The sequence below is a fragment of the Crinia signifera genome, chromosome 6 (genome assembly GCF_055691185.1).
Source record: "Crinia signifera chromosome 6, ASM5569118v1, whole genome shotgun sequence".
Classification (NCBI taxonomy): domain Eukaryota; kingdom Metazoa; phylum Chordata; class Amphibia; order Anura; family Myobatrachidae; genus Crinia; species Crinia signifera.
Window position 1 is genome coordinate 223,518,776 of NC_139222.1, and position 12,802 is coordinate 223,531,577.

General features: G+C 40.2%; 1 protein-coding gene across 3 annotated transcripts in view; it reads left to right on the forward strand.

The window, feature by feature from the left end:
• The window catches only part of LOC146009022 (ATP-dependent translocase ABCB1-like), an 85,611-nt gene that overhangs the window by 58,353 nt on the left and 14,456 nt on the right, over nucleotides 1-12,802 (forward strand). For all 3 annotated transcript variants that reach the window (XM_083148993.1, XM_083148991.1, XM_083148992.1), the window contains exons 23-27: nucleotides 1,828-1,928; nucleotides 8,046-8,186; nucleotides 9,375-9,531; nucleotides 10,846-11,043; nucleotides 12,777-12,802. The exon at nucleotides 12,777-12,802 is cut by the window's right edge and continues 181 nt beyond it. In XM_083148993.1, coding sequence (XP_083005119.1) covers nucleotides 1,828-1,928; nucleotides 8,046-8,186; nucleotides 9,375-9,531; nucleotides 10,846-11,043; nucleotides 12,777-12,802 — 623 coding nt within the window. The remainder of the gene's footprint in view (nucleotides 1-1,827; nucleotides 1,929-8,045; nucleotides 8,187-9,374; nucleotides 9,532-10,845; nucleotides 11,044-12,776) is intronic.

A 12,802-nucleotide genomic window follows, 5' to 3' on the forward strand; every position in this document is an offset into this window, starting at 1 on the left:
AGAGATGGTTGCTGATGAAAGGTGCCGCAGAGGTAATCAGCTGGTTGCTGGAGCAAGCTCCTGAGACCAGCGATTAGAACGGGGCTGAAAACGGGAGCACGCACCCGGGTATTAATCGCCGGGGCACACTCCCATCGCTGGCAATATGGTCGCCTGCGACCATATTTCCAGCGATTTCAGCCCCTATCACCCCCGTGTGTACACAGCAACAGTCCTAAAATAGAACAGTGGCACCATGGTTAGCATTGCTGCCTCACAGCACCAGACAGCTGTTCATGATAAACCTAAATCTGACCAAAGCCTTATCAGTGTGGAGTTTGCATGTTCTTCTTTTGATTGCGAAGGCTTCTTTCAGGTACTCCAATTTCATAACACAACCCCCAAACATACTGTTAAGTTAAATTTAACTTAGAAAAATGCCCTTATTCAGATCTAATCGCAGTACAAATTTTTTCTCAAAATGGGCAAAACCAGAGAGAGTTAAATTTGGGTGGGGTGTGTTGAAGCTGAAATCTTAATTGTAGTGTAAAGATAATGCAGCCAGTATTTACCCTACACAGAAACAAAATAACACAAACAAATCTAACTCTCTCTATACATGTTACATCTGCCCCACCTGCAGGGCACATGGTTTTGCTCAATTTGAGAACAAATTTGTACTGCAATCAAATCTGAATCAAGCTGCCCATACACGGTCCGTTTAACAGATCCGTTTGGGACTTATATAGTACATATTGCATCGCATTGCATGCCTTGTGCATGCAGTGTGCATGCAATGCGATGCGATGTGATAACCAGCTAGTACAAAAAGTATGTGCAGCACATACTTTTTGTACCGTACGATGAGATGCGCGAGAGCGCGCATCTCATAGTACAGAACGGACCGTCTATGGGCAACTTAAGGGACAAAATAAACCCTACTATGAATGTCTGTGTGGTAGGGACTGTGGGGGGAAATAGTGCCCCCTGCCTATTCAATGCTGCCGTTTCCCATAGCATTGAAGGCAGTTTCCAACAAACAGAACCCCCCTGCGTGCACCACTGCCAACAAGCATGCTTAGTGGGCATTGTTCATCCAAATAACAATTTCAAATATCTGGATAATATATATATATATATATATATATATATATATATATATAACCTCCAAGAAAGCAGGCATCACTCCGGGGCTTGGTGAATTAAATGGTGAAGTTTATTTTCCTTCTAAACGGTCTACGCCGTTTCGGGCAATCGCCCTTTGTCAGGACCAGAAGAAATAACAAGTGCAACAACAAAGTGAAAAGTAAAAAATGGACTTACATATAGGGGACCCACCGTGTACACGGCGGGTCCCCTATATGTAAGTCCATTTTTTACTTTTCTTGCCCGAAACGGCATAGACCGTTTAGAAGGAAAATAAACTTCACCATTTAATTCACCAAGCCCCGGAGTGATGCCTGCTTTCTTGGAGGTTGTATTGGTGGCAGCATAGCCACAGGGGAAGGCACCCGGGCCCTAACCATCATCAAGCAAGGAGTGCCGGACACACCATACGTTCTATATATATATATATATATATTTATATTTATATTTATGTTATTGCTTGTTATAGAGTAATGAAATTGGTAGTTTTATATCTATGGCTATTTTTTATTTCAGTTTGTTTTAATTAAAATCTATGTCCGTAACGTGATTTGCAATTCACATTAGTGTTAATACTCGACCAAAATACTTATACTTGATGATTTAGCTTGCAGCTACTATTTTGTTACAGTATATTTTGTAACTGCTTTAAAGCACTATGCTAATATGCTGTTAAACCTATTTTTGTTTTTTTTCCTGCAGATCTCAACTGAAGCTGTTGAAAACATAAGAACAGTGGTATCACTGACAAGAGAAGAGGCATTTTACAACAGATATAATGAAAGTTTATCAGGCCCTTACAAGTACGTCATAGAGTTTTTTATGTTATACAGTTAATTTTATAATTACAGCGGCAGATGCCGCTGTATTAAATGTCTTATTATGTCTAAACTAGGTTAGAATTGGTACAATCGGTTAACCGTAGTACTGTACATATCACCTGTACTGTATATTGTTAACCCTATTTTTAACCCTTATGTAGTAGACGGGCGCCCAATTTGAATACTTACAGTAACTTAGGAAATTTGCATCACATCGCATGGGCGAGCGCAGCGAGCCACTGAGCCCGAAGAGTGGCGAGCGGACGCAGATTACTTTACATGTATTCCGCGTCCCCTCGCGGGGCCCGCTGCGCACACCAGGCTTCGGGCTCGGTGGCTTGCCAGACTATATAGAATCAAGTCCGCGCCAATGTGGATAGTAGGGGTATGAAAAGGTCAGAGGACACATTCCGCCGCCGCTCGCCACGCTTCGGGGTGGCGTGGATAGTGGGGGGGGGGTGCCTAAAACATCATTGTATGTCATACAATGTCATACAATGATATTATTGTATAGCTAATGTAATGGCATCGTACGCACTATAAAATCGCATGCGATCGCATGCGATGTTGCAGGAGGTGCGATGCGATACGATCCCCGAGGGCTAAGAGAGCAGCGAATAAATTACATAGGAAAATCGCAGCGCATTGCATCGCACGGCCCTTAAAATGGCCGATGCGATGCGATTTTCCTACGCATAATAGCCCACTAAACAAATTGCTTAGTGGGTGCCCGTCTACTACATTAAGTACCGTAATATCCGCTAAAAATGCCAGCGTTGCTCACATTTGTTATATAAATTCAAATAAATAATGTGTAAAAAAAATGATGATGAATAAAATTGTTTGCTTGACAATTTTCTCACCTATTTTGACAAATTCACTTGGCACTCAAAGGGTTTAACCATAATTTTGTTAGCTAAATCAATACCTACGAGAATGCCTCTTATGTACTTTCAATTTGTGGCTTATAGGGGATGATGTAAGAATAGGTGGTACAGGGGCAATGCAGAATATGCAAGAGGGGGTTTCCAGAGAGGGGTGGAGCTAAGCCCGTGGGTAAATACTGAGGTGATCCAGTATATGCTGGGTCCATTAAACTAGTATACATATATATAGACCTACATAGATAGATAGATTACATTTATATTATAACAGTCATAGAGTAATCTCCATTTTAAAAATGTATTAGAAAATCACCACTGAATAGAAGTATGACAATGCCAGGTGTGAGATGCCAGGTGTGTGTGTGTGTGTGTGTGTGTGTGTGTGTATATAAGGAGAGAGTGCAGCGCCACTTATGATGAACAGTCCGTTCCCTAAATTCATGCAGTTATTTAAGATACTCTCAAAACGTATTAGCGTCAGCTAACTTCTAAGTAATACAGTAAGTGATGGTAAGTGACGTATACAGCGACCTATGGTATAGTTAACTGATTATAACAAATATATATACAGATGGAGCACCTTTTGTTCAGCGCCAGCTCTCGCCAAATTATCTCCGCTGGCTAGAGCTGGCGGAGAGGCACTCCATCTGACAGGGACATGCAAGTGTCTCACTGCCTCTCTGCTGTGGGGAGCGGAATCCCTTCCTGTCTCCACTTCAGGGAGACGGGCAGAGTTAGGGTGGTGCGTGTGGCTGCGGGCACTGACAGGGGAGTGGTGGGAAGTCGGCGGTGGGCCCCAGACTGAATGGGGCACATGAGCATCTCGTGCGCATGCGGCCCCTTCGTCTGATGGCAGGTCCTGGGGCCTTATTCTAGTTCACTCTTTCTGACAAAATCCTTCTTAGATGGACAAAACCATGTGCACTGCAGGTGGGGCAGATGTTACTTGTGCAGAGAGAATAAGATTTGGGTGGGGTTTTACTTCAAAGTGAGATCTACACTGCAGTGTAAAAATAAAGCAGTCAGTATTTTCCCTGCACAGAAACAAAATAACTCACCCAAATCTAATTCTCTCTGCACATATTGCATCTTCCCCCCTGCAGTGCACATGGTTTTGTCCATCTAAGAAGGATTTTGTCAGAAAGAGTAAACTAGAATAAGGCCCCTGGTGATTGGCGATAGAATAGCCAGGACCCGCTCTAATGAGAGACACTCCATCTGTAGTTATGACATATATATAGATAATAATAATTGTAATAAAATTATTATAATAAAATAATAATAATAAATAGAAACTGGTGAGCGAGATGATTGTATTTAAAAAAAATGATGTTTAACTAACATACGATTGGTTGACAATACAATATTATAAAAACAATAGAGAGAATCAAATAATATATATAAAAGCTTGTATTTTTGTATGGGAGGTCAGTGGTGATAGACCTATGCGTTTCTTCCATCAGTCCCCTTCTTCAAAGGGTCCCATGAAGAAGTCTAATGACAAAATGCATAGGGTGCTGCCTCTAAACCTCCTCCTGAAAAAGAAAAGCTGCTTTTTATCCACTACTACTGTATATATAATTATTCCTATATTTTTTTTTTAACATCAATAATTTTTTATTGGAAATTATCATAGAACTAGGGTACAGAAAAAAAGAAGTAGGGAAACAAAAACATTGGGGGGAAAGGGGATCACACAGGGTCCAGCGATATACCGTATATACTCGAGTATAAGTCGACCTGAATATAAGCCGAGGCACCTAATTTTACAACAGAAAACTGGGAAAACTTATTGACTCAAGCGGGACCCTCACTTGAGTATAAGCCGAGGGGGGCTTTTTCAGCATAAATAATGTTCTGAAAAAGTAGGCTTATACTCGAGTATATATATGGTAAATAGAAAAAAATAATCATGTCAGGTATTATACACATCACAACGTCAAGAACATCACAGTTTGAACAGCTCGGTTTATGTTTCAGCTGGGGTAGTTCCTAAATATTTATATATATTGGGTGAGATTTAATAGGATGAGAGATACAGAAAGTGAGAGATTTGGTGAGAAATATCCAGTTTTTTTAAAGCGGCAATCATTTACACTGCAAAATCAAACTGGTTTTGCAGTGTAAATGATTGCCGGTTTAAAAAAAACTGGAGGTTTCTTACAAAATCTCCCATTTTCTGAATATCTCATCCTATTAAATCTCACCCAGTGTTTAATATATTATTATTGTGCCACTTTGCTCTTAGACCCCAATGTTTCAGTTTTTTTCTGCTTTTGTAAACTGCTTTTTATTGTCCCTATTGCCATAAATAGAATGGTTTGTTTTCTTATATAAAAAAGATTTTAGTGTCTGGCATATTAGTCGCTGAACCCTTATTCTGCCATCTTTTACACATTTTTAACTTGAGTCATTTTACTGGGGCTTATTACTTAGAGGGTAGCTGACACCCTATATAGAAAAAGGACTAGTTTGGGAGGATTTATAATACCTCACCTGGAGTAATTGAAGCATATGTGGCGCCTGATTCCCTTTTGAAATACAGTTTTTTTTCTTCTATTATTTGTGTGGAGTGCCTTCCTTCTAGATGGACGATATATATATATATATATATATATATATATATATATATATATATATATATATATATATATATATATCTCAATCTCTGGTGTCCGGCACTCCGTGTTGCTGATAGATGATTATTAGGGTGCCTTCCTCTGGTGTAGGATGACTCCTGCCCAATAGTATATACAAAAACGGGGCGGCACTCCAATGGATACAATAAACCAAAAAACTTTAGTTTTTAATGGTGCAGGTGATGGCAACGTTTCGGGGCAGCGCCCCTTTCTCAAGCCGGAACAAGATCTTGTTGTTTTTTCCGGCTTGAGAAAGGGGCGCTGCCCCGAAACGTTGCCATCACCTGCACCATTAAAAACTAAAGTTTTTTGGTTTATTGTATCCATTGGAGTGCCGCCCCGTTTTTGTATATATATATATATATATATATATAGCGTAGGAGATGGTGCTGGCGGCACTCGATGGGGACTTGGTACGAATGAAGAAAAGAGCTGACACCACACACACAGCTTAGGTGCTTACTAGTTTCGGATTTAATAATCCTTCGTCAGAGTACTCTGACGAAGGATTATTAAATCCGAAACTAGTATGCACCTAAGCTGTTTGTGGTGTCAGCTCTTTTCTTCATTCGTACCAAGTCCCCATCGAGTGCCGCCAGCACCATCTCCTACGCTGTATCTCTTTCCTTCGGAAGGCACCGGGGCAATTACTACTATTGGAGTGCCGGATCTCCCTGTCTCTCTCTCTCTCTCTCTCTATCTATCTATCTATCTATCTATCTATCTATCTATCTATCTATATATATATATATATATATATATATTTATACATACTTCCAATAATGAGGCGGCACTCAAGAGGCTTACTAATGAACTTTTAGTGCTCGGTTAGGGTGCATTGCTAAAAGTTTATTAGTAAGCCTCTTGAGTGCAGCCTTGTTATTGGTATAAGTGTAAAAGTGGTGGAATATTTCTCTCACCTAGGAGGGCACCAGAGACAGTAATTATTGGGAACAAAGGCATGCCAAAACCACCATTGGTTTTAGATATAATAATATAATATATACAGTATGACTGTGCCCTGTTTCCTTCCTGGGGTATCCAAATACAATCCCAACAGAAATATCCAGCAATACTGGCGGTACTCCTGGCTCTTTCTAGACAAAGCTCACTCGACAACTGTGTCCAATCCTGTGCTCAACGACTTCGTTTATTCAACCTTTTTTAAGAAGCGTTGTGCACAGGATTGGACTCAATTGTCGAGTAAGCTTTGTTTATGAAGTCCCACGAGTGCTGCCATTATCGTTGCATATACTGTATACCCACACATTTATAAACCAGACACACAATGAGGAGACGTGCACATTGCACAACCTGCAGACCTTTTTTTTTTTTTTTTTTTATTATGCTTTCACCTTACAATACATTTGTCAAATGCATTATATGTACAAAATGATTGTGATGCTGCCATGAACACAGAGTTACTGATATACATATGAGCTTGAATCGCAATAAAGAGTACCTGCAGACCTATTAAAGGAGGTGGAGCCAAATGCTGGGTCACAGGGTTTTAATCACTGGCCGGTGAAGCGGCTCTTTTTACATTCATAAAAAAATGGTCTGTCAGGGTTTTCTGGAGACTCAGAAAGCCCTACTGTACCTGCCTGTGCTAGTGTGGCAAGTGTCAAATGTGCAATAACCAACGCTATTTGACTTTAACAAGTAGCCCCAGTATGCATGAAAGCAGATTAAATTGAGAGAATCACTTTTCTCTATGACATCTGCACACATCTAACAATTTTACCATCCCTGTATGGTGGCGGAAAGTCATCCAGATGTATTAGAAAATGACAAGTTGCTGGTTATTATATATATATTTTCACACAACAGCAGGTGTTAGATGACGGTATGTGTATTAGCCGCTGTGCCTGTGGGCTACACATGGGAGATCTCGGACGGTTGCGAGATCTTGCACATGTGCAGTAGAGCCAGCCCGGGAAGTAAGATATAGAGCATCAACACTAGGTATTGCTTCTTGCTTCGCCTTGATAACTGCCACTATAGCACAGTTCCTCAGTGATGTCACTAGTTGCTACTGGATAGGCTGACAAAATGTCTGCCTCCACTGTCTATTGGTGCATCACTTTAAATGCTAGCTGCTACAATGACCATAGGTGTTTGCCATGGTGCCAATAGGGAACGGTACATTGTTCACCATGCTCCCGTCTTGTATGTGGCTCTTGTGTTGCTCTGCCAATCAAATCTCTGAGTCTTTTCATTGTGTCCCCAGGTATGTACAAAACTATATGTAATAGACTCGAGTTACGGAGGTGCAGGATGTTGTGCGAGTCTGGCATCTTTTTTAAGGCAGTGATCATTTACAAGACAAAACCAGGTTGGTTCTACCTAGTACATGATTGCCGCTTTAAAAAAAAAAAAAGTTCTGTTTTGTAACTACCGTAGTTCTGCATTCATTATACAATATTAAAATAGTATGTACTATATTGGAAGACTTTCTTATCTAAAACATATGTATTGTAATATGTAGATGCGTAAATGATAAAATACGCTTTTAAGAAACCTCAAAACTGCATGACTGACTTCTGACAGAATTTTTGGTTGTTGCTCTACAATAGGGACTCTTTGGCTAAAGCTCCGATCTATGGCATTACTTATGCAATTTCCCAGTCAATGAACTTCTTTGTGAACGCAGCTGTATTTCGGTTTGGAGCCTGGCTGATTGCAAACTGCTACACAGAATTCGAGAACGTGTTCATGTGAGTACTGAACTTCTGAAACAATGAGAACTTAGTCATTTTTCCTTGTGTACAGCTGTTGGCGGCACTTGACTGCAGATGGCTCAGCAATGTAGGAGATATAATTTAGGACTAGCTGGAGTGAGTAGAAATGATTGCACTATCTTTGTAGGACATATAGTATTATTAATATATAATCAGTCTACGGCATAAGATGTCACGGGACATGAGTCAGGTTGCCGATTGTTACCGGTTCCTAGAGCCATTTATTGTACAGTTCATCTTTAATAGTACGTATTACATTTCCCTTCTGGCTCTTAGATTTCACCACCATTTTAAAAAATACCAGTCATTACATATGGGGGTGGTGAGATTTGTTGAAAGTTATCATGTCAACGGTCATCAGGGCTACAATGCCAGCATGGTCAAACTGTCGATACGCAACATGTTGATAGTGACAATGTCGATTCTCACCATGACAACGCTGATGATATATCAACATAATATATTCACTATATACAAACTACTGTATGCCTGTTGGTCTAGTGGTGTCTTTCCTTCTCCTGGTGGCTATGGCAACACCAGTGCCTCTGGTTACGTCTGGAGCAATTCTGGTGGCAATGTGACAGCAGTGGCATTTAGTATTTACCCCACTTTGTCTCATCCTAATTATTACCACTCAAATAATCCCCCCCACCATTTAGCTTACCTACCTCCAAAGCATATACCAATAACTTACCTACCCCCACAGTAGTCAAACCCTAACCATCAGCATTCTGAAAATGTCAACATTTCTGATGTGACATTGTAAACATGACATCATACTCTCCAACATGACCCATTCCATAAGGTACAAAAAAATCCTTTTGGGGGTCATATGTAAAAATGTATCTTACAAATTGTCCTGCTGCAGCCGTCCCACGCACCAGTTGCTGCCACTGAATAGGACTGACAGTCTCCGGCTGCTGTTGATTAAGAGGAATCTCGCGAGAACTACCGACCTCTTGCGAGCATTCCCCTGTACTTGACTCCCGGCAAAGCTGCCAGGCAGGTGGGCGGGCCACTCAGACCAGCTATGGGGGCCGCATACGGCCCCCAGGCCTAAGGTTCCCCACCCCTGATTTAGATGCATGCTTTATAGTGGCAAAACTAATTAGGAACTATCATTTTATACCTGATCTGCAATCATTATTTTATGTTTTCCTATAGTGTTTTCTCTGCAATAATTTTTGCCGCTATGAATGTTGGACAGTCCACGTCTCTTGCGCCTGACTTTGGAAAGGCCACAGTATCAGCACAACGTATTATGAAGCTTCTGGACAGGAAGCCAGCAATAGACAGTTACAATGAGGATGGAGAAAAACTGGTAAGACAAGTTACATGTTACACGTCTGTTGTTTACATTTCCAAATGGCCTTAAATTAATCTCATTGCATTATTTAAATTGTGTTCTAATCTAATTTAAATGACCAATCCACTGTCACACTCTGCCATGTGAGTGTCAGTCAGAGTGTGAGTGTGAGTGGAGGTGAAAAGCTGCACACAGTTAAATATTGTATTAAAATGACATGAACCACTATATGGATTTATAAGTTGTAAGCAAGCATTCCCTAACGCCTACACCTATGCATATATATTTATCAGCAATCAAAGCTGGCCCTAACAAATGTGATACCCTAGGCACCAGTGCTGGTTCTGCCTCTTCCCCAGCATCCTTCTCCTAGCACAATACCCATCAGCAAAGATCCATCACGCACAGCAATTCTCATTTTGGTGTCTTTGCTAGTAAATTATTGGTGTCCCCACTCCCTATATTTCAAATAGGTACAGTGCATGCTGTAGGCACATTGCTCAAATAAGGGGCATGGCCACACAGTAGTATGCCCAATTAAAATTATGCAACACAGTATTGCAACCTTATTTAAATCAAACACTAGTGTCCCTAATTCAAGTTATGTCACACAGTAGTTTCTGTTATTCACATTACACTGCATCGTATTGCCACTTTTTCACATTACCCCTCAACATATTGCTCATTATTCACAGTACTCAACACTGTTTTGCTCCTTATTCACATCCCCCCCAAACACACACAGTAGTGCTCTTTATACACGTTACACCACACAGTAATAGTGCCCCAATACACATAATTCCACACAGTAATAGCGTGCATTGTACACATAATGCCACACAGTAATAGCACTCCTTATACACATAATTGGATTGAAAATGAGTGAATACAACTCATAGGATCACCTACAGACCCCATCACTAGACAGTATAGGCAGGATGTACTCAATAAAAAATGCAGTAAAAAATCTGTGTTTTCTGTGTTTTTATTGCATTTTTAAATGTACTAAAGCTTTGCTGCATCTCTAGTCTGGGCACAGCAAAGGGCAGCTTTTATCAAGCGAGCTGCCCTTTGTGTCAGTACATATGCGATGAGCATTGCGACGATGGGCGGCATGATGTACCGCCACTGCTTGGTACATCCCTCCCTATATCTAGTTAAGCAATATTTCCTGGTTGCCTTGGTCAAGTTCAGATTGTACTGTACACCTAAATGCACAAAGTTAGATAAAGAAAGAACAGTGAACGTTTAGCAATATGGCCTAATGTGTGATATATCTTATTCGGTGCCTTTTTTATTACTGATCAAGAAACATTTCTTATGTTGCAGAGTTCATTTGAAGGAAATCTTGAGCTCAAAAATATCAAATTTGTGTACCCAACAAGAGCTAAAGTCCAGGTTCTTCAGGGGCTAAGTGTTAAAGTCTCCAAAGGACAAACTCTGGCCCTGGTGGGCAGCAGCGGGTGTGGGAAAAGTACCTCTGTTCAGTTACTGGAGAGGTTCTATGACCCAGTGGATGGAAAAGTGGTAAGAGATGGAAAAAATATTTACTAGAAACATTATTTACTTAAAAGGTTTATTTGCGCTAAATTTATTTTCTTACATCCGTGAATACTGTGTGTCAGGCAGCCTAATGGGTAAATTTACTAAAGTGTGAGTTTTTAGAAGTGAGATGTTGCAGATAGCAACCAAACAGATATTCTTATTATTTATAATAACTTGGCAACTCTCCTTTTTATATATTTCTTTATATACTTAACAGATTCTTATATAGCACCAAAAATTCAGTTGCGCTTTACAATTGAAAACAGTGATAAAACAAACGGGATGGTTACAGACAGTCATAGAGGTAGGAAGCCACTGTCTGCAAGTTTATAATCTATAGGGAAATAGGCATTAATACACAAGGATAGGTGTTATCTATTGCACAATGGTCCACCAGATTGCAAAGGTGCTTAGTGGGCCATAAAAAATTGGTGAGCCAGCAGTGTTGGCCAGGGGTCAGTAGGATGGAAAGGTGAGAGAGAAAATAAATGAGGATATGTTTGGACTTTACAGTGGAGATGTAATTGGGTAGGAAAAGTTTATGAAGTTTATGTGAGTTTTCAGCAAACTCTTGAAGGTTTGGAGACTAGAGGAGACTCTTATTGTGTGTGGGAGAGCATTCCACAAAGTGGGTGCAGCCCAAAGAAAGTCCTGTAATTGTAAATTGGAGTAAATAAGTCGCGATGGGAGATGTTTGGAGATAAGCGTAGAGATGTATGATACATTAAACAATATACAGTATATAGATACAGTATACAGTATATAGATACAATATACAGTATATAGATACAGAACCTATATATACAGATGTTGTATAGATTGAGGAAAGCAGAGGACCAAAGTCTGAGCCCTGAGGTACTCCAACTGACAGAGGTAGCGAAGAGGAGGTGGAATCAGAAAAATGAACACTGAAATAGCCATTATATAGATAGGACGAGAACCAAGAAAGGGCTGTGTCTTTAGGACCTATGTACAGTCCCAAGCTTTTATCATTTTCAACATTAACCATAAACAAAAACCCCCATTCCTTTTATTCTCCTTTTTAGATGTAATGTTTACCAATCATGTATCATTATACAAAAAGGAAGCGCTCCATAGTGCGTGCATCAATAAGAAAAGTCTCTTTATTCCATAAAACCACTCGCATAAAACAAATATTGGGTCACGTATCAATCTCTGCGGTTTAAGACAACCGCGACATTAACAGTGTATACCTCAGACACACTGGTCTGGCTGGAGCGGCTGCACCGTCACCTTTGTCCGACGCTAGTCCACGTCCCCTTTGTCCGACGCTAGACCGGTGTGTCTGAGGTGTACGTTAATGCCGTGGTTGTCTTAAACCGCAGAGATTGGTACGTGACTCAATATTTGTTTCACGTGAGTGGTTTTATGGAATAAAGAGACTTTTCTAATTGATGCACGCACTATGGAGCGCTTCCTTTTATCTTAGAATATCCGTTATTCACTCGTCCAAGAGAACACAGGAAGCTGCCGATTACTGAACTGTGATCGTGAGTGCCTATTGATTTATCACCACCTGGGACTGTTTGGGTTCCTTAAAGAATACAGCCTTGGACTTGCCCAATATTGTTTTCTTTTTTCTTGTAATATATATATATATATATATATATATATATATTATATATATTTATGATATACATTAAAGTAAAATGTAATTTGTGTTCTAATTAGGCATTGTATTTCTTCAATTGCAGCTTGCAGATGGAATAGATACAAAGAC